The following is a 23,264-nucleotide window of genomic DNA, read 5'->3' as shown; positions in this document are numbered from 1 at the left end:
AGGAATCTATTAATTTTCAGCTTTAAAAAATGAGTTAAGACTTTGTTTTTGGCCAAACAGGTGGTCGGTAAAGAAGAAAGTTGTAGACTATTGAGAAGACTGTGTATCCTGATGTTGTTGAGGAGTGTTGTGTATACCTTCATTAGAAATAATTGTTTTTTACTGCCTTCTAGTCCTCTGTTCCCTTACTAATATTCTGTCTTGTTTTATTATTATAACAGAAAATGGGTTACTGAAATAGTCTATTATAATTTTATTTCTCTCTATGTGTTTATTCAGTTTTCTTAGTATTTGCTTTATATATTTGAAACCCTAATTTGAGACACACACACATAAATACACACATTTATAAACAAATTTGTCATAGGTTCCCAGTAAATGAATCTACGTATTGTTTAACGGGTTTTTGTCTTTTAAGTTTTGACTTAAAGTACATTTTATAAAATATGGGTTTTTGACTTAAGATGTAGCTTGTATATTACTATTGTGACCTCTTCTGCTCTCATTTGGTTAATATTTGCATGAAATTTCTACTTCCATCTTGCCACTTTCAGTCTTTTTTTGTTATTAGATCTCAACTGAGTCTTGTAGAAAGGTAAGTTGAATCTTGATTTCACAAAATTTTTAATAAACCTTTTTATTGAAAGAATTTCTCTTGATTGGAAAGATAATTATATATAAAATTTTAAATAGTTTTTTGAAAGAGAAAAACTTACTAATGTTATTTTATTATTTGTTGTATTTGATTCTTGTGTCTTTGTCTCTCATTTTCCTTTCTGTCTTTTGTGTATTTTTTTTGTATTAATATGCTTTCAGGTTTTTTAAATTTTTCTGTTGTGTATCTACACAGATATTTTCTTAGTGATACCTTCGGGGATTATATAAAACCTCTAAAAGATCCAACAATATATTTAAATGTGGTAAAAAATTAACTTAAGTTGCATACAAAAATTCTTCATCATTACTTCTGCCTATGTTGATGCTCCGAAAATTCTCTTATTTGTGAATTTTGAAATTTTATTTATATGTGTGTTTGTTATAAATATCTTTGTATGTATCCTAGTGTTTTTGTTCAGCTTTTTCTTGTTTACATCATTTTTTCTTTTAAGAAATTTTTCAGTTACTTTTTGTAATTTTTATATCCAAAATTTTTGTTTTTTGCTATTTTAATATTTCTTGTTATTATCTTCATTTTTCTGATCTTCAGTAGTTTTCTGTGTTTCCATTTCACTTACTGAATATTATAATGTTTTATTTATTTATTTATTTTATCTGACATGGAGTCATTATCAGTCGCACAGGCTGGAAGCAGTGGCACAATCTCGGCTCACTGCAACCTCTGTCTCCCAGGTTCAAGCGATTCTCCTGCTTCAGTCTCCTGAGTAGCTGGGGTTACAAGTGCTTGCCACCATGACTGGCTAAGTTTTTGTATTTTTAGTTGAGACAGGGTTTCACCATGTTGGCTAGGCTGACCTTGAACTCCTGACCTCAAATGATTTACACACCTTGGGCTCCTAAATTGCTGGGATTACAGTCATGAGCCACTGTGCCCAGCCTATTTTATTTTATTTTTGAGACAGTTTTGCTCTGTTGCCCAGGCTGCAGTGCAGTGATACAATCTCCAGTCACTGCAACCATCCCCTCCTGGGTTCAAGCAATTCTTGTGTGTCAGCCTCCCAAGCAGCTGGGATTACAGGCTCATGCCACCATGCCCAGTAAATTTTTGTGTTTTTGGTAGATACAGGGTTTCACCATGTTCTCTAGGCTGGTCTCAAACTCCTGACCTCATGTGATTTTCCCACCTTGGCCTCTCAGTGTGTTGGGATTACAGGAATGACCACCAACCCTGGCCTGTTCAATTTATTTGGAATTTTAAAAATTACTTTATATGCTGTTTATAGTTGCTTTTGAAATTTTTTTTCATAGGGCCATGTTTCTCTAATATTTTGTGTACATTATAATCTTTGATTGAGATTTGGACATTGACAGAAAGCTACCTGTTCCAGTCTTTATAATACAGCTTTGTCCTGGCATAGACTGAAATCAATTGTCTTGGCTGCAGATTCTGGGAATTTCTCAAACATATTCTTAGGATGTGTCTTGTCTAAATTTTGTGTTTATTGTTTAGTTAAATTGGCTTATTAATTTTTTTAATAATTAGTAATCACTTGCTGCAGCCATTCCCTGTTTGGGGTACTGCAGTTTCTCTGCTTCTGTAACATTTGTCTTTAGACTCAGTGGACTCAAACTGTCATTGCAACATATATCACCACTTCTTTCAGCCTTTTATGTCATGGGAGACATTAATCAGTGTCTAAAAGGCATGTGGAAGCCAGAAATAAAGATGTATGTGCCATTGTTTTTCTTTTATCTTTTCTTTTTTCTTAATTGGCAATTTATATTTATGTCTGTGTGTGTGTGTGTGTGTGTGTGTATGTGTGTGTGTGAGATAGAGTGTTACTCTGTTCCCTCTGCTGGAGTGCAGTGGCATGATCTTGGCTCACTACATTCTCTAACTCCAGTTCAAGCAACTCTCCTGCCCAAGCCTCCCAAGTAGCTAGGATTACAGGTACCTGTTTCCATGTCTGGCTAATATTTTGTATTTTTAGTAGAGATGCGGTTTCACCATATTGGTCAGGCTGGTCTCAATCTCCTGACCTCAGGTGATCCACCTGCCCTGGCCTCCCAAAGTGCTGGGATTAAAGGCATGAGCCATCACACCTGGCTGGAAATTTCCTTTCTTTTCTTTTCTTTTCTTTTTCTTTCTTTTTCTTTTTTTCTTTTCTTTTTTTTAATGAGACAGAGTCTTGCTCTGTTACCTAGGGTGGAGTGCAGTGGTATGATCTCAGCTCACTGCAATCTCTGCATCCTAGGCTCAAACAATTCTCTGCCTCAGCTTCCCAAGTGGCTGGCATTTGCCCACCACTATGCCTGGCTAATTTTGTTTGTAAATGTATCCCATATTTATCAGAATCTTGCAGTTGAAGTAATGTGTTTTTGTTGTTTCTTTCACTTATGTGTTTTCATTTTGCCCAAGACCATTGTCCAGAGTAGTGCCTACAAGATTCTTTCCAAATTGTGATACTGAGAAGATATGAAAAATGTGAATATGGCAATTTAGAGTTTAAAAAAGTCTGTGAAAGTGTGGATGAGTGTAAGGTGCACACAGGAGGTTATAATGGACTTAACCAATGTTGTACAATTACCCAGAGCAAAATGTTTCAATGTGATAAATACGGGAAAGTCTTTCATCAATTTTCAAATACAAACAGACATGAGATAAGACATACTGGAAAAAAACCTTTCAAATGCATAGAATGTGGCAAAGCTTTTAACCAGTTCTCAACCCTTACTATGCACAAAAAAATTCATCCTAGTGAGAAACCCAACAAATGTGAAGAATGTGGCAAAGCCTTTAAGTACTCCTCTACCCTTACTCCTCTACCTTATAAATTCTCATAAGAGAATTTATACTGGAGATAACCCATACAAGTGTGATAAATGTGGCAAATCTTTTATTGCATCCTCAACCCTTAGTAAACATGAGATCATTCATACAGGGAAGAAACCCTACAAATGTGAAGAATGTGGCAAAGCCTTCAACTGACCCTCAATCCTTACTACACATAAGATACTTTATACTGAAGAGCAACCCTATAGATGTAGATAATGTGGCAAAGCTTTTAACCATTCCACAACCCTTTTTTCACATAAGAAAATTCATTCTGGAGAGAAACCATACAAGTGTGATAAATGTGGCAAAACCTTTATTTCATCCTCAAACCTTAGTAGACATAAAATAATTCATACTGGAGAGAAACCCTACAAATGTGAAGAATGTGGCAAAGCCTTTAACCAGTCCTCAAACCTTAGTACACACAAGATAATTCATACTGGAGAGAAACCCTACAAATGTGAAGAATGTGGCAAAGCCTTCAACCGGTCCTCACACCTTAGTAGACATAAGGTAATTCACACTGGAGAGAAACTCTACAAGTGTGAAGAATGTGGTAAAACCTTTACCTGGTCCTTAAGCCTTAGTAAACATAAGAAAACTCATATTGGAGAGAAACCCTACAAATGTGAAGAACGTGGCAAAGCTTTTAACTGGTCCTCAGACCTTAATAAACATAAGAGAATTCATATTGGACAGAAAATCTACATAGTGAAGAATGTGGCAAAGCTTTTAGATGTTTCTCATACCTTAATAAGCATAAGATAATTCATACTGGAGAGAAACCCTATGAATGTGATGAATGTGGGAAAGCCTTTGACGACCCCTCAACTCTTACTAAATATGAGAATTTATATGGAACATAAACCTTACAAGTACAAAGAATGTGACAAAGCTTTTTAAGAAGGTTCTCAATGCATATTAAAACAATGAATTTATAAGTAATTAACTTCTAACTATAGAGGATTCTACTATAGTGTAATTCAAGATTAAACTGTAAACACTTTAACATGAATATTTCTTGGATGCATGATTGGTTATGTAGATAGTTTCTTTTAGATTCATGTGACCAATGTAATAATTAGAGAAAACATTTGAAATGGGATAAAATGAATCAAAATCACATCTTTTCAATGGCTTGGTGTAATTGCCATGCATTTGGAAATGGCCAGATGACTAAGAAACAAAGACAAGATTTTGGCTTTGCTCAACCATTGTTTTTCACCTCTTAAAATCTGAAATTCTGGCTAAAGTATTCAAAAGGAGTATTTTATAGGTGAATTCCTAGGGTTTCAAAGGCAATGAGGGAAGAATTTTGATAGGCAGGAAAATTCACACTATATATACACATTGCTTTTCTCTGATTTGCTTTAACACTGAAAAAGTGAAGATTGTAAATGTAGATTCAACTTGGAGTAAATTAACCGAAGATTTGTTTTTCAAAAAAAGAATGTATAAAATAATAGGTAACAGATGCCATTAGCTGCTAAAAAATAGTGTGACTAAATTCAGTAAGTATCTAGCCATGCAAATAACAGTCTAATTAAATGAAGACCCTAATAGGTGCATGTGGAAAGCATTGCTGTGCAGTGTTTTCTCAGCATTTTCTTCTGCCTTTTTACAGAGATACCAATTTCCCCTGGGTGACTCAGGGTTCAAACTGGGAACTGAGAATGCTGTGTTCAGAGTGATTACTGAAAACATGGTTAATACTCTTCTTCCATGTCATAATAAAATGTTATAAATCTTACTCTGCCTCAGAAAAGCTTTCAGTAAAAAATTATCTATAGTTTACTCAATTTGGGTTCATGGAAAATTTCAATATTCCAGATAATTCGTACTTAAATGTCAAGGAAATCCCATAAAACATATTTGAATAAGATACAGTCATCTTAGCTAAGAATTTTATATTACCAGTAAATTTAGAAAAAAATAGAAAACCAGTACTTTAAGCCAAATAACTGTTTGACATGTGAGTGGCACCCAAATAAGTGCTCTGCATGATCATTGTAAAAGTAGCAATAACACCACGTGCTTTCCTAGGACATGCTGTCCTGTTTTCCATTGACATAAAGTGAAGAAGGTATTGAAATGGCAAAGGAGGGTGATATAAATTGAATACTTATATGAAATAAAATTTTAAATATGAAATAGTATTTGATGTTCTACAAGCATAGGTGAGACTATTAGTGTGAGGTTATATTTTTACTTATATTGACAAAATAACCATTAGCAATATTCTTATTTAGAATAATATTCCTTTTATGCTGTATATTTGCTAGCTTTTGAGCAAATATTATGGGAGCTCAATAGAAATTAACAAAATGAATCTATTTTACCACAATTATTGATGCACATGATCATTTTTCTAAAAATCTATTAGCGTTTCATAAAATATTTATACTTTTTTTCAGTTTATTGCTGAGAAGTGGTTTTCCTGCCAGAAAACTGCTATTCTCAGCTCTAACCATATTGACTAATAGTGAGTAGAAGTGAAGTGGGATAAAAGGCAAATGTGTCTTCTCTGTAACTTTTTTCATCCATTGGCTGAAAAACAGGAGGATGCAGAGGATGAAAGAAAATATAATCCCTGAAAGATCATGAAGAAACTCTCTTATCTAGACAAAAAACACCATGGGAGATTTTTTTTTTTCATTATTGTACTCTCTGCTTCTATGAGTTTAAATTTTTTTACACTTCACGTAGAAATAAACCTAGGCTTACACAGAAAGAAACCTAGGCTTTTGGCCGGGTGTGGTGACTCATGCAGCACTTTGAATGAATCCCAGCACTTTGAATCCCAGCACTTTGAAAGGCTGAGGTGGGTGGATCACCTGAGTTCAGGAGTTGGAGATAAGCCTGACCAATGTGGAGAAACCCTGTCTCTACTAAAAATGCAAAATTAGCCAGGTGTGGTGGCGCATGCCTGTAATCCCAGCTACCTGGGAGGCTGACGCGCGGGAATCACTTAAACCCAGGAAGCTGGGGCAGGAGAATCACTTGAACCTGGGAGGCAGAGGTTGCAGTGAGCTGAGATCACACCACTGCACTCCAGCTAGGGCGATAGAGTGAGACTGTCTCAAACAAAACAAAACCAAAAAACAGATAAAAGAGGAAAAAAATGGATTACTGACAATAGCTAAGGTATGGAATCAACCTAAGTGTCCATCAATAGGTGAATGGAGAAAAAAAATGTGGCATATGTACACAATGAAATGCTATTCTGCCCTTAAAAATAAGAAAGTCTTGTTGTTTGCAACAACATTCATGAACCTGAATGATGTTATGCTAAGTAAAGTAACACAGTACAGAAAAAACAAAAAACTTATTTATTTATTTTTTTGAGATGGAGTTTCACTCTTGTCACGCTAGCTTGCAGTGCAGTGGTACCACCTCAGCTCACTGTATCCTACACCTCCCAAGTTCAAGTGATTCTCCTGCCTCAGCCTCCCCAGTACTTGAGATTACAGGCATGAACCACCTTGCCCAGCTATTTTTTATATTTTTAGTAGAGATTGGGTTTCACCATGTTGGCCAGGCTGGTCTCAAACTCCTGACCACAAGTGATTCACCCACCTCAGCCTCTCAAAGTGATAGGATTACAGGCGTGAGCTACCACGCATGGCTAAAAGCCTAGGTTTCTTGTTAGAAGAGAGACTGTGATAGTAAAAGCAAATATAATGATACATGTTACTCAACTGCATTTCAAACAGGTGATAGTGACACTGCACTGAAGGACCAAAGGTGGTTCTTATCAGGCCAGAGCTCCTTATGATAAACGTTAGGCCCACTGGCATGTTTGCAGGGTTCTAGCTGGATGGACAGAACCCAACGGGCTGTTGTGAGTAGACTCTGAATTTAAAACACCCTGGTGCCCAGTAATGAGAACATTTTCACATTTAGCACAACGTGATTTGGTGTGTGGCTTGGATTAGATAAATCTTCACTGAGCTAATGGCTGATTGGATTTACCTGGCCTGAATGGAAAATAAAAATCACCTCTGGCCTACTCTTCAGCTTTTTCTTTTTTAAAATACATATAGATATAAGATAGGTGGCTAAACAAACATATACATGGAAAATGGGTAACATAGGTATGTCAACGTATTTTCCATTATTGCATATGTCCTGTAGAGAAGCCTCAGAATAAATAGGTCAGAGATCATTTTCCTTCCTAACTTCTGCAGCCCAGATGAGTTTAATGATCAGCTCAGATGGATATAAGTCAATTAGCTAACTTGGGAAAGTGAAGGCATCCAGGCAGGACCCAAATGGCAAATGTGAATCACATAGGCAGTGAGAAAGGAAGCAGGGCCCTGCAATGCTAAGCTGAAACTAGAGTCTTACATGGCTTTACCAAAAACTTACTTCCCAGGCCATGCACCTAAACGTGAAGCTTTGTTGATGTTTAAACATAACATTGTATGGCTGTGTTCCGTTCTGAGATGGTATGGATCCATATAGGTGAGAGTAAGCTTATATCTGCATCCTCAGTGTAGGCTGGGAAATTTAAAATATTTGTTGATGAATATCTTTTGTATACATAAATAGCTACATAGGCAAACTCATATAATTCTTTATGTATGTGTTTTTATTATTTTATTTTATTTTATTTTGAGACGGAGTCTCGCTCTGTCGCCCAGGCTGGAGTGCAGTGGTGAGATCTTGGCTCACTACAAGCTCCACCTCCCATTTTCCTCCCTCAGCCTCCCGAGTAGCTGGGACTACAGGCTCCCACCACAACGCTCGGCTAATTTTTTAGTATTTTTGGTAGAGACGGGGTTTCACCGTGTTAGCCAGGATGGTCTCTATCTCCTGACCTCGTGATCCACCCGCCTTGGCCTCCCAAAGTGCTGGGATTACAGACATGAGCCACTGTGCCCGGCCGATGTGTGTGTTTATCTATCTACCCATTTATATCTACATACAGATCTAGCTATCATTTTTTCCATACGCGTACAGAATAAAGATATAGGACTTCAAAGAATAAATAGGTATTTTTGTACTCATAGAAATGTAAAGAAAAACTTCAATAAATGCAAAATCGTATTTGCTCTTTAAATTTTATTCATAATAGTACACAAATGGAGGTATCTTCTGACCTGCATCTTGCTACATTTAATGTTTTCAAAGAAAGAATTGGTTTTTGTTGCTCACATCTGTTAGCAAAAATGCACTAAGGCCATGAGAGTCATATCACCAAGTCAAAAATGGCCTTTCTTATTCTGGTGAATGTGGAAACATAGATAAACTAGCCTCAGCCTGAAGGCCTTAACACAAATTTGCAAATGAGAAATAATTCTTTTTAAAGCTTCCCTCAATTTTAGAGCTCTTATTTTCTTTTTCTCTTTTTTTTGAGACGGAGTCTTGCTCTGTCGCCCAGGCTGGAGTGCGTGGCCGGATCTCAGCTCACTGCAAGCTCCGCCTCCCAGGTTTATGCCATTCTCCTGCCTCAGCCTCCCAAGTAGCTGGGACTACAGGCGCCCACCACCTCGCCTGGCTAGTTTTTTGATAAATACTCAGTTTTTCAACATCATTTGTTAAAAAAAACTATTTTCTTCCCCATTGTGTGGCCATAGCAATCTTATATAAGGCCATTGATTACGTACACACGTGCTTAATTTTGAGCTCTCTATTTTGTTTTATCATCCATTTATTTTTATTTGTGCTAATACCACATTTTTTGTATCTTCATAGCTTTGGTTAATGTGTTATAAAACCAGGAAGTGTAATACCTCTTTGTTGTTCTTTTTAAAGGGTGTTTTGCTAGTTACACCTCCTAAAAGAATTTGAGAATCTTAAATATATTTCTGCAAAAAAAAAAAAACTACCATGAAGATCTTGATATTACATTGAATTTGTATGTGGCTGTGCATGTTGACATCTTAACAAAATGAAATTATCTGATCCTTGAGCAAGAATATGTTTGAGTGGGTTTAATTTCCACATTTTTTGGATTTACAGTTTTACTTCTGCTTCTGATTTCTAGTTTCATTCCATTTTGTTCAGAAAACATACACTGTGTGATTTCAGTCTCCTTAAATTTATTAAAACTTGTTTTGCGTCCGAACAGAATGCTGTGTGTGTGATTGAGAATATTATGTATTCTGCTGCTTTTAACTGGAACGTTCTGTATATGTCTCTTAGGTCTAATTGGTGTGTAACGTTTAAGTTTTTTATTTTCTTATTAATCTATCTGATTTTTTTATATTCATGATTGAGAATGAGGCCTTGAAGTCTATAATTATTGTGCTGCTGTGTATTTGTTTCTTAACTTCTGTCAATATTTGTTTTATATGTTTGAGAGTGCTAATGTTATATAACAGTTATATGTGTTATAGATTCCTGGTAAATGGATCCATTTTGCCATTATATAATACCAATCTTTATCTTTTGTAACAGTTTTTTACTTAAAGTGGATTTTGTCTAACTTTAACTTATGGCCACCCCACCCACTTGTGCTTACTGTTTGAATGGAATATATTTTTGTATCCTGTCACTTTCAGTCTGTTTGTCTTCTTAAAACTAAAGTGAGTCCCCTAAAGATGCACATTGTAAGATTTTGTTTTTAACTCATTCAGCTATTTTACTTTTTTAAGGGGTTCAATCTGTTCATATTTAAAATAATACCAGAAAGAAATAAAATTACTAGTAGTGTTTTGTTTTTGATTACTTTCTGTGCTTGTCATAAATATGTTTTCCCTCATTTCCTCTCTTACTGCCTTTGTTTTTGTTTTGTTAATTTCATAGTGGCATACTTTGATTCCTTTTTCATTTTCTTTTGCATATCTTTTATAGGTATTTTTGTGATCACCTTGAAAAATGAGAGTTTATGAAACATAACAATATGCTTAAATCCCATGACATCTTGACTTCAATTGAATATAAAACTATACCTTTTTACATCCTTTGTTATTAATGTCACACATTATATCATTTCGTATTGTGTATCAAGAGATTTACGCAAATTTGTGTTTTGGTTTATTAAATTCTATGGCAGGATTTTCAGTTTTATGCACCATTATTATAGTAGAGAATTGTAGATCTGTGTATATATTTACTTTACCATTTCTTATAAAACTATACACATGGTGACAAAGACTGACAGCTTTTGTTTATCTTGTAACATCTTTTTTTTTTCCTTATTCTAGAGGTAAATTTTTCCAGATAACATTTTCTTTGTTGGCAGTATTTTTTTGCTTTTATGACTCAATATTTGTTAAGTGAAATGTCTTTAATTTGCTGATACCTTCTGTTACCTCATTAAATTATTTGCTGTGGCTCTGTAATAATTTTTTTAACTTAATTATTGTATTCAGCTCCACAATTTTTGTTTTTTTTAAAAAAATACTTTTAATAGTTTTTTAATCTCTGTTGATATATTCATTTCTTCATGCACTATTTTCTTGATTCTGTTTAGTTGCTACATTCTATTTTTGCTCATTGAACATGTTTAAAATGATTATTTTGAATTCCTTGTCAGATAATACAAAGATCTTAATTTCTTAAAAATTGATTTCCGAAGAATCATTTTCTTCCTTTAAATGAATATTATTTCCTGTCTTCTGTCTATGCCTTGTGATCTTTTGATGATATTTGGAAATTTATAAAATAAGTATTTATAGACTGACTCTATAGACTGCCTCAGCCCCCCAAGTAGCTGAGAGTACAGGTGCGTGTCACCACGCCTGGCTAATTTTTGTATTCTTTCTAGAGACAGAGTTTCACCATGTTGTCCAGGCTGGTCTTGAACTCCTGAGCTTAAGCGATCCACCCACCTCAACTTCCCAAAGTGCTAGGGTTACAGGCGTGAGCCACCATGCCCGGCCTAGTTTGTATGATTAAGTTGCCGGCATGTAAAAAGCTTTCTTTGCATTTTCATCTATATTCTTCCTCCTTTATCTGAATGATAGCATAATTTATTCCTAATTCATAATCAGTATTTTATACCATATTTTGCAGTATTTATATTGTTCCTACAGTAAAAAATGTAAGTCTTTTCTCTGCTTTTGCAGGCTAGATTACAGCCTTACCATTTTATGTAAAAAGAAGAGTGACATGTTAATAAATTTCTCTAGTATTATGTAAGTGCTTATTTCTTAAAAATTATTTTCTCAAAGCTTTTTATCAATAATTATAGTGGGGTTTCTGTGAAATAGTGCTCTAACTGTATACTCTTGATTCAAAAATGTGTACTTTTTATGGATAGCCAGTCATGGTTGAAAATTGTAGCTATCTAGAAGGATTCTTCATCAGTAGTCCACTATGTTTATTCAGAATTTTATGGATTATAGTTTCTTTTAATTTTGCTTTGCAATTTTGTATTTATTTGTTACAATTTTTATAATAGGCCATTTCACAGTCATAGTATTTTTTAGTTTTTATTCATATGATTTTGTATGACAGTATTCAGCTCTGTACATTTTAAGACAGTGTGAGGCAAAAGTCAAATATGAATCAGCCATATGTTTATTGCCAATTTACTTATCTCTGTGTTTGACTGAGTAAGTATCACCCCATTTTGTTTATGACTCTTATATTTATATTTTTGTTGGTCATCAATGGTGGTTTTATTCTGTTTAGGTGAGGAGTCATGAAAATTGTTGTAATTTCAACATCTATTCATTGGTGAATGTATATTTTCTTTTTGTGAGAGAAACACTTGTGATTTGAAGGTAATTTTTGAAAAGCTTTATAACTCTGTATTTCTTTTAGGTGTAATTGTTTATTTTTAATTGTTCAAAATAGATAACATAAAATTTAGAATCTTAAATATTTTTAAGTTATACAGTTCTGTTATGTTGGGTATATTGACACTGTCATGCAGTATATCTCCACATGTTTTTGTCTTGGGAAACTCGAACTCAACATACATGAAACTACTCATTTTCCTCCTTGACCCTTTAAAAACACCTCTCTATTTTGTTGCTGAGTGTAACTACTTTAGATGGCTCATATAAATGGATTTATACAATATCTGTCTTTCTTTTTATGGCTGGCTTATTTTATTTAGCATCATGCCATCAGATCTATCTTTATTGTCGATATTAGAAGACTTCCTCCTTTTTTTTTTTTTTTTTTGGATGGAGTCTCGCTCTGTTGCCAGGCTGGAGTGCAGTGGTGCAATCTCGGCTCACTGCAACCTCTGCCTCCCAGGTTCAAGCGATTCCCCTGCCTCAGCCTCCCGAGTAGCTGAGACTACAGGCATGTGCCACCATGCCCAGCTAAATTTTTTTTTTTTTTTTGTATTTTAGTGGAGACGAGGTTTTACCATGTTGGCTAGGATGATATCGATCTCCTAACTCCATGATCCGCCCACCTGGGGCCTCCCAAAATGCTGGGATTACAGGCGTGAGCCTACACACCTGACCCGATTTTCTCCTTTTTAAAAGCTGAGTATTATTCCATTATTTGTATATTATAAATTTTATTTTTCCATTCATGTGGTGAGAGAAGTTTGGGTTTCTTTCACCTATTGATTTTTGTGAATAATGCTACAATTAATATGAGTGTGCAAGTAACTATTTGACCATATGCATGAAAGATAATATCTGTGCTACATTCTTTTTCAATGGTCTAATTGTCTGCCTTTATGCTAGTACTAAACTGCATTTATTACTGTAGTTTTGTCGTGTGTTTTGAAATGAGGAAGTGTGATGCTTCCAACACCTTTCCTCATTTTAAAGATTATTTAGCTCTTCGTGGTCTCTTGAGATTTTATTTCATTTAGGCATTGGTTTTTATTCCTGCAAAAAATGAAATTGGGAATTTGAAGGGGATCACATTGAATCTGAACATTACTTTGGGTGCTGTAAAGATGTTGTACAGTATTAATTCTTCCAGTCCTTGAACATGAGCATGCTTAAGACTGTGTTTAATTTCCATATATTTGTGAATTTTTTTCTATTACTAATTTTTAGTTTCATTCCATTTGGTCATAATAATAGTCTATAAGATTTCCATTTTTAAAAGTTTGCTAGGCCAGGTGTGGTGGCTCACACCTGTAATCCCAGCACTTTGGGAGGCTGATGCAGGCAGATCACCTGAGGTCGGGAATTTGAGACCAGCCTGACCAACATGGAGAAACCCCATCTCTACCAAAAATACAAAATTAGCCAGATGTAGTGGCACATGCCTGTAATCCCAGCTACCCCGAAGGCTGAGGCAGGAGAATCGCTTGAACCTAATAGACGGAGGTTATGGTGAGCCAAGACCGTGCCATTGCACTCCAGCCTGGGCAACAAGAGTGAAACTCAGTCTCAAAATTTAAAAAAAAAGTTTGCTAAGAATTGCTTTGTGCCCTAACAAGTGATATATCCAAGAGAATGTGTTGTGAGCTATGGAGAAGATTGTGTATTCTGCCATTGTATGGAGTGTTTGCTATATGTCCGTTAGGTGTAATTTTTAGAGTGCTTTGAAGTCTTCTGTTCATATTTAATATTCTGCCTTGCTTTATAACTTATTACTGAAAGTGAGATATTGAAATATCTTACTATTATTATATCGCTGTATATTTCTTCAATTTTGTTAATGTTTACTTTATATATTTGGGAACCTGATGATTATATATATGTTATAGTTTTCTAGTAAATTAATCTTTTTACTATTATTTAATGTCCTTCTTTGTCTCGTGAGAATTTTGACTAAAGTATATTTTATAACAGTGTTTGACCTAAAATGTACTTTGCCTTATATAATTTTGACCTAGTTTCTTCTGATTTGGTTAACATTCTAAGAGAGTGACTTGTACTATCCTTCTTTTAGTCTATTGTCTTCTTCAGATTGAAAGTGAGTATCTTGTACAAAGAATGTAGTTGAATCTTGTTTTTATGCCAGTTTATATCTTTTGATTGGGAAGTTTATTCCATGAATATTTAATTTTCTGGTAGAGAAGGGTTACCATTGCCATGTTATTGATTGTTTTGATGGTTGTTGCTGTTCTGTCCTTCTTTTTCTCCCTTTTTGTCTCATTTTTTCACGTTTCTTGGCTGCTTTTATGTCTTTCGAGAAATGACCATGTCCTTTGACCACTTTTAATGAGATTATTTCTGTTTTTCTTGTAGATTTAAATTCCTTATAGATTGTGAACATTAGTCCCTTGTCAGATGCGTAGTCTACAAATACTTTCTCCCAGTAGGTTTTCTGTTAGTCTATTGATAGTTTGTCATTTTTGATTGTGCTTATTTGGATCTTTTTTTTTTCTTTGTTAACTTAGCTGGTGATCTAGTGATCTTGTTTATCTTTTAGAAAAACTTATTTTATTGATTATTTGAATGATCATCTTGGTTTCAATATTTTTTTGTTCTGCTCTGATTTGAATTATTTCTTTTCTTCTTCTAGCTTTGGATTTACTTTGTTGTTTTTCTGATTTCTTTATGCAAGGTATCAGGTTGTTAACTTGAGATCTTTCTATCTTCTTGATATAAAAGTTTAGCACTATAAACCCTCCTAACACTGCTTTTGCCACATTCCAAGGTTTTGTTACATTTTGTCACTTTTTTTTTTTTGAGATGGAGTCTCACTCTGTCACCCAGGCTGGAGTGCAGTGGCGCTATTTCCCACTCACTGCAACCTCTGCCTCCTGGGTTCAAGTGATTCTCCTGCCTCACTCTCCCAGGTAGCTGGGATTACAGACACCTGCTACCACGCCCAGCTAATTTCTTGTATTTTTAGTAGCGATGGGGTTTCACTGTGTTGGCCAGGCTGGTCTTGAACCCCTGATCTCATTATCCACCCGCCTCGGCCTCCCAAAGTGCTGTGATTACAGGTGTGAGCCACCGCACCCCGCCTCATCACCATTTTTATTTGTTTCAAATTAAGTTTCTGATTTCTGCCTTAATTTCATTGTTTCCCCAAAAGTCATTCCAGAATAAGTTGTTTTGTTTTCTATATTTGTGTAGTTTTGAGGGTTCCTCTTGCTATTGAGTTTTGAGTTTATTTCACTCTGTTTCAAGAAGATGATTTCAGTTTTTCTGGATTTTTGAAATTTGTTTTATGACTGAGCATGTGGTCAATCTTAAAGTATGTTCTGTGCGCAGATGAGAATGTATGTATGTGTTCATTAGATGAATTATTCTGTAGATGTCTATGAGGTCCAGTTGGTCAAGTGCTGAGTTTAAGTCCAGAATTTCTTTGTTAGTTTTCTGGCCTGATGATCTGTAATGCTATCTGTAAGGTGTTGTCTTCCACTATGGCTGGCTAAGTCTTTTTTTTAGGTCCAGTAATAATTGCTTTATAACCTGGGTGTGCCAATGTTGGGTGCATACATATTTAGGATAGTTAAATATTATTGATTTATCTATTTATTTATTGAATCCTTTGTTAGTATGTAATGTGTTTGTCTTTTTTGCTATTGTTGGTTTAAAATCTGTTTTATTAATACAAGAATAGTGACCACTGCATTTTTTTGTTTGTTGATTTTTCCACATTTGTGTGATAGATGTTACTTTTTCCCTTTACTTTGAGTTTATGGGTGTCATTATACGTGAGATGAGTTTTTTAAAGCCAGCAGAAGGTTAAGTCTTGTTTTTTTTAAATCTGATTTGCCACTTTGTGTCTTTTTTTTTTTTTAATTTTTTTCTTTTGAGACAGAGTCCACTCTGTCACCCAGGGTGGAGTGCAGGCATGATCTCAGCTTCCTGAAACCTCCGCCTCCCAGTTTCAAGTGATTCTCCTGCCTCAGCCTCCCGAGTAGCTGGGACTACAGGCACGTGCCACCACGACGGGCTAATTTTTGTATTTTTAGTAGAGATGGGGTTTCGCCATGTTGGCCAGGCTGGTCTCAAACTCCTGACCTCAGGTGATTCACCTGTCTCAGCCTCCCAAAGTGCTGGGATTACAGGCACGAGCCACCATGCCTGGCCACCACTTTGTGTCTTTTAAGTGGAGCATTTAGACTGCTGTGTTCAAGGTTAATATTGATACCTTAGTTTTTGTTCGCTTCATGTGCTCTGTAGTCTTGATTGTGCAGTTGCTTTGTAGGGTCTGTGGGCTATGTACTTATGTGTGTTTTTGTGGTAGTAGGTATCATTCTTCCATTTCCATGTTTAGAACACTCTTAAGTACCTTGTGATGCCAGTTGAGTGGTAGTTAATTCACTTAGTGATTGCTTGTGAATTCTTTGCTTATGAAACTTAGTTTGCTGGAACATAAAATTCTTGACTGGAATTTCTTTCTTTTTTTAAATCTTTTTGTTGTTGTTGTTGTTGAAATGGAGTCTCACTGTGTGGCCCAGCCTGGAGTGCAGTGGTGCAATCTCAGCTCACTACAACCTCCACCTCTGGGGCTCAAGCAATTCTCATGCCTCAGCCTCCCCAGTAGCTGGGACTACAGGTGAGCGCTACCATACCCGGCTGATTTTTTAATATTTAATAGAGGCAGGCAGCTAACTTTTTGTATTTAATAGAGGCAGGCTTTCACCATGTTCCCCAGAGTGGTCTCAAACTCCTGAGCTCAGGTTATCCGCCCACCTTGGCCTCCCAAAGTGCTGGGATTACAAGCATGAGCCACGGCACCCAGCCTCTTTCTTTAAAAATATTAAAAACAGACCCCCCAATATCTTCCAGATTGTAAAGTTTCTGTGAGGAAGTCCACTGTTTGATAGAATTCATTTTTTAGGTAATATGACCCTCTTCTGTAGTTGCCTTTTATTTTTTTATTTCATGTTGACCTTGGAAAGTCTGAATACTATGTGTATAGTATTCAGATACTATACTTATACTTAGGGATGGTTGTCTTGTATAGTATCTCAAAGGAGTTCCTTGAATTTCTTGTATCTTTATGTCAACCTGTCTAGCAAGATGGGAAAATATTTCGTAGATTATATCCTTAAGTATGTTTTCCAAGTTGGTTGGTTTTTTTTCCTTCTCTCTCAGGAATACTAATGAGTCATAAGTTTGACCCCTTTACATAATTCTGTATTTCTCAGAAGCTTTGCTTGTTTGTAGTGAATTCTTTTTTCTTTACTGTCTTCTGACTGAGTTGATATAAAGGAGCAGTCTCTGGGCTCTGAAATGCTTTTGTTTGCTTAGTCTATTCTGTTTTTAAGGCTTTCCATTGTATTTTGAAAGTCCTGTAGTAAAATTTACAATTTTTAAAGTTGTGTTTGGTTCTTTCAAAGGAACTAATGAGATCCTTTTGAGGTTATGAAACACTCTGGCTTTCTATATTGCCAGTGTTCTTTTGCTGTCTCATCTGAGGGAGCTGGTGCTTCTTTTGCTTTTGAATTTTCTGTGATTTGGATGGGGCTTGAAAATTTTTTTTAATTCTTTTTTTTCCTTGAGGGTTTGGCTGTGGTGTAGGTTGTGTGTAATCAGTTGGTGTCATTTCAGGTTGTTTTCAGAGGCAGAGTCTCTGTCTAGGTCCCTGGGTTGTAGATAAGTTCCTGCGGTGGATTTCATAGAGTGCTTCGTGTTGAAGCAATGGATTCTTGTTTGTGGTGGAATTCAGGCTTCAGTCCAAGTACATGGCACTTAAGAGTGTTCTGGGGAGGGAAGATCGTGTGCGAGAAATTGTTTTCTCTCCAAATTTATTTTGGGTCCTTGGTGATATTCCCTTCAACTGCTGGCACTGCACCCATTTCCTTTGCTTCAAGGAGGGCTTTGGTGGTCTGTGCTCCCCCCTCCCTTAGGGACAGTTCACACTTTTAGGTCACCAGGAGACCCGTATTTATATCAGGGGTCCTGCTGTTCTCCTTTGCTTGCATAAGTAAGGGTGGGTTTTGGAATGTTTCTGTGAGTTGTTTGGTGATGCAGCGGCTCGAGGATGGAAAATCACCTGGCAGGGCAATTGCACCATGGGTTTGTAACCAGTATTGCACCTGCAGCCCAGGATTTTTGGTCCAGCAGATGGCTGTGGGGCCCACCCAGTTTGTGGTCCCTCAGCTCAGCAGGTCTGTCTCCAGTGTCTTCCCTGGGAGCAGGCTGAATTGGTGAGGTTTGTCCCAAGCCATCTGCATTGAAATGGCTGAGCTCTTCCAGATGTTCTAGGCTGCTAGGCTTTCTGGGATAGAAGCCATGGCTGGTCATCTGGCCACACCCTTCCCAGTTTATTCATGTGAATGAAGGGGAACCCAGCTCCCATGCTGGCTCATGTTCCCATGTCACACTCTTCTCTGTGTGCTGACAGTGTGGGCTTCTACCCCACTTCAGCTCAGACCACATGTATCAGCTGAATATTATTAGTCGGTGTGCAGAAGACCTGGGCAGCTGGCACTGGGCCCATGGATTTGTCCTCTGGCCCTTTGGGGTCAAGCACCATCTGTGATGTCAGTGGATGCTGTGCTGTGGGCACCCTTCTGCAGGAGCAGCCAGGTAAGTCATCTTGGAAGGTGCCAGCAGGCAAGGTGGTGCATGGATCAGATTCACCTCAGTCCCATGACAGCTACAATCCTGCTCCCTCTCAGCCTGGCAGACAGCAGGAGATGGATCCCCTCAGTGCAAGATGCAGAGCCTCGGAGGATGGGCACCTATGGTCAGCTACAGCTGCACAGCACAGTGAAAACTTCAGATTTCCACCAGAGTTTAAGCTGTGCCTCTGCCTATTCTCCAGGTGGCTCCCCCTGCCAGTTCACAGACGTATAGGGATCATATGAGATTCTATAATCAGGAGCTCAGGCTAGATTTAGCTGGGAAATGCCTTTCAAGGAGAAGGAACCAAAGTGAGAATCTCAGAGGTCCGTGGCTAGACTGTGTTGCCATGGGGTTTCTTCACATATCCCTTCCTGAAGTCTGGTCTGGATCTAGGAGCCAGTCCTGGTGCCCAGTGACTTTGAGCAAGCTTTCCATCTTCCTCTTCAGCCACAGTGTCTGCATTACCTCTGAATTAAGCTTTCTCTCAAAAGATCTGTTTAAAGTGTGAGGTTTACTCAACATTTTGTTTTCTCTCCTTGGAGTGAGTGTTTCCCAGCTGCATCTAGTAAGTCATCCTGTCCTTTTCTTAATTTTCTATGTTAGTTTTGTAAAGTATGTGTATCTGACTCTGAAAATAACAAGTGAGATATTTTGTTAATTTTATATTTCAGGTGTGTCTTCTCATTACACTGAAGACTTTTTGCCAGAACAGGGCATGAAAGATTCATTCCAAAAGGTGATACTGAGAAGATATGGAAGCTGTGGACTCGAGGATTTACACTTAAGGAAAGATGGGGAAAATGTGGGTGAGTGTAAGGATCAGAAAGAAATTTATAATGGACTTAACCAGTGTTTGTCAACTCTACCTAGCAAAATTTTCCCATATAATAAATGTGTGAAAGTCTTTAGTAAATCATCAAATCTAAATAGACAAAGCATAAGACATACTACAGAGAAACTTTTCAAATGTGTACACTGTGGCAAAGTCTTTAAATCTCACTCAGGCCTTTCTTATCATAAGATAATTCATACTGAAGAGAAACTCTACATATGTGAGGAATGTGGTATAACCTTTAAATGGTTCTCATACCTTACTAAGCATAAGAGGATTCACACTGGAGAGAAACCATACAAATGTGAAGAATGTGGCAAAGCTTTTAACTGGTGCTCGACCCTTACTAAACATAAGAGAATCCATACTGGTGAGAAACCCTACAAATGTGAAGAATGTGGAAAAGCCTTTCACTGGTGTTCGCCCTTTGTTAGACATAAGAAAATTCATACTGGAGAAAAACCCTATACATGTGGAGAATGTGGCAGAGCCTTTAACCGGCACTCACATCTCACCAAACATAAGACAATTCACACTGGAAAGAAACCCTACAAATATAAAGAATGTGGGAAAGCCTTCAACCACTGCTCCCTACTTACTATACATGAGAGAACCCATATGGGAGAGAAACCCTACAAATGTGAAGAATGTGGCAAAGCTTTTAACTCACCATCAATTCTTGCTGAACATAGGGTAATTCATAGTGGAGAAAAAACCTACAAATGTGAAAAATGCAACAAAGTCTTTAAGAGGTTCTCATACCTTACTAAACACAAGAGAAATCACACTGGAGAGAAACCCTACAACTGTGAAGAATGTGGCAAAGCCTTTAATCGGTGCTCACACCTTACTAGACATAAGAAAATTCATACTGCCATCAAACGCTATAAATGTGAAGAATGTGGCAAAGCTTTTAAATGATGCTCACATCTTAATGAACATAAGAGAGTTCAAAGAAGAGAGAAATCCTACAAGTATAAAAAATGTGGGGAAGCTTTTACTCACTGCTCAAACCTTACTACTTAAGAATTTTTACTATCAAGAAATCCTACAAATGTAAGGAATGTGGCAAAGTCCTTAAATCTTGCTCAAGCCATTGAAATCACAAGATAATTCATACTGGAGAGAAACACTACATATGTGAAGAATGTGGGAAAGTCTTCAACCATTGCTCACACTTTATTGCACATAAGAAAATTCACACTGAGAAAATTCTGATTTTAAAGAATGTGGCAAAGTGTTTAATAACTGCTATGAGCTTACTCATGAGAGGTTTTATGCTAGATAAAAGCAATAAAAGTGTAATGATACACATTACATTTATCTGTGGAAAGATGTCACCAAATAAAAGCCTTAGATTGCACAAGGTGTAATGACAGTGATACATTACATCTGTACATGGAAAGACTTCAAAAATATAAGCATTAGAGTAACACAAGAGTTTTTACCCTGAAGAAAAACATTCCAGATAAAAAGATTGGTGCAATACTTTTACTTATGTTACAGATTTTGTTGTACATGGGAGAATTTATGCTGAAGGGTAACCCTCTAACAGCTGCTCAAATTGTATTCAATTTTAGAGAATTTATATTGGAAAGAAACCCTACAACTGTAATGAATATGAAAAAATTGTTTTGAAAGTACACCTTAGAAAATGCTAGAGAGTTTATATGAAAGCATTTAACAGATGCAATAAATATAAAAAATTAATCAAAAATCAAGTCTGAATGAACATCAGAAGATTCGCAGTAGAAACCACTAAGACGCTAACACTTTCAATGTTTTTCTAAATCAGGGTATTGATTACAAAGAGTAATTCAAAGTTAACGTAGTTTAGTTAGGCTAAACAGGAATAAGACAGTAATATTTTGGAACTTACAATTATATTCAAAGTACACTGTTTTTTGCATGGAAAGAGTTTTAGATTTTTACAAAGGCAAATTTCGATGTAATTCAACTCTCAAATGACTTGATGCTGTGTCTTTATTCCCAATGTCTATGTGAAAGCATGTGGTCAGTTTCTGCTGCTCGGAGCTTTGAGAGGTTCTATGTTAGGATATCATTTATATAGTTTTCAACAGAAGATTGAGGACACTGAAATGTGAGGTGTGTGAAGAAAGTCTACATGGAGAAGCTTTTGTGGTTGACTTATAAAATTTGTAAGTGCTGCATGAGATAGATGTTCAGAGTAATAGTCTTGTGCAGTATTCAAATTTTAGTAAATTGTTTTACCAATTGTACATTAATATAGTGGATTTTCTAATGCTTTTCTTAGACTGTGTGAACTTCATTTGTTTTAATAAAACAAAATTGTTTTAATGTGTTAAGACAGTTGTGCATTGAATTAGGTGTTATCCTGCCACCAACATTAGCCTATTTTACCTTACTCAAGTTTTCAGGTAACAGACAGTAACAACATACTGTTCATTAATATGGTGGAATGGCATCTCTAGTGATTCTTATCCTTAGTGACTTTAAACTTCAACTACATTGGAGAATACTGTTTCCATAGGTTACATTTTTATTATTTTTCTTCTAACTGTAGAGTCATTAAGATGGTTATTATGAAAATTACACAGGCATATAATCAAAAGCCATATATTTCTGAATCTTAAATGAATATGTAGAAGATGTTATCTTACCTTTTTCTTTGAACATGCAACCTCTATGGCCTTCCCAACACACATAGACTCTAAGTTTTCACTTACATGAAAGTTTAATATACAAATGTGTTACTCTAAAGATAAAGTGTAAGAGAATTATGAAGCAAGTAATTGTATTTGAATGTGGATGTGTACCTATTTTGAGAAGAAAGAAAATGTGTTAGAACAAATTGGTAATTTTTGAAGTGTTGATATGTTACTACCAAACTAAAAACCTCAAAGAATTTCAAAGCAAATGTTCTTCCCATTTGTATTGAATTCATTTTTCCAAAATCTTATGGTTCCTAGTTCAGAATCTCCTTATGTATGTCCAGGTTTTACTTGCCTGATATTGATAGTAGACCTAATGCATCAAAATTTATAAAGTATTCTTTATATAGTCTGCTCCAGAATTATTGGAATAATTTTTACAAAATTTAATGGTACTTGCAAAACAATTTAAGCATGTAATTCCATAGTGAGTGTATTGTAACATTTTATTTAGTACATTTTTTTTCATTTGGAGAACTCTAAGCCAATTTCTCCTTTGTTGTTCTTTTAATTTTTATAATTAACAACATTGAGTTTATTGATCTTATTGGGTTAATTTCTTTAGGTGAACACTAGGGAGATGTCATCAGTCATGGTAGTGTTTATTTCTTTTTTTACCAACTCCTATGTCTCTACATCAAACATGGTGTTGTTTAGACATAAATGAAGTGAACAAACACAGAAAAGCACTACATGTGTGAAAGCACTACCATGTGTTATACACACTCCATAATTAGTGTTCCAGTCGAAGTGAGTTGGTGGCCCCAGGAGATTAAAATTATTCAGATGAAAATATGGCATTGATTCTTCATGTCTGGAGAGGGCATCTGTACCCAGGCTACACAACTGACTCTAAATTTAGAGGAATTGTGCTGCTTTCATTTTCTAGCATCTTCAGATTTCATTTATGTCCATCCCCAGTTATGTATGCATCA

The 23,264-nt window shown here is 36.1% G+C and overlaps 1 protein-coding gene and 1 pseudogene across 1 annotated transcript; both read left to right on the top strand.

The window, feature by feature from the left end:
• Positions 1–3,015: 3,015 nt before the first annotated feature.
• LOC105505202 lies at positions 3,016–4,314 on the top strand (annotated as a pseudogene).
• A 3,564-nt stretch (positions 4,315–7,878) lies between these two features.
• Positions 7,879–20,557, top strand: LOC105505226 (zinc finger protein 682-like). Its single transcript, XM_011933019.1, has 2 exons — positions 7,879–7,918; positions 19,476–20,557. The coding sequence occupies exons 1-2, from the start codon at positions 7,879–7,881 to the stop codon at positions 20,555–20,557; spliced, it is 1,122 nt and encodes a 373-aa protein (XP_011788409.1).
• The last annotated feature ends 2,707 nt before the right edge of the window (positions 20,558–23,264 follow it).

The sequence above is a fragment of the Colobus angolensis genome, unplaced genomic scaffold, assembly GCF_000951035.1.
Source record: "Colobus angolensis palliatus isolate OR3802 unplaced genomic scaffold, Cang.pa_1.0 Scaffold99, whole genome shotgun sequence".
NCBI lineage: Eukaryota > Metazoa > Chordata > Mammalia > Primates > Cercopithecidae > Colobus > Colobus angolensis.
The sequence above is the reverse complement of the archived record's forward strand: the minus strand, read 5'-3'. Positions and strand labels throughout refer to the sequence as shown.

Bases quoted from the DNA above. Each gene is read 5' to 3' on its own strand.
- LOC105505226 (XM_011933019.1), top strand. From the start codon at position 7,879: ATGGCTGTGTTCCGTTCTGAGATGGTATGGATCCATATAG. The intron at 7,919-19,475 runs GTGAGAGTAAGC...TTTATATTTCAG, and splicing joins GATGGTATGGATCCATATAG to GTGTGTCTTCTCATTACACT.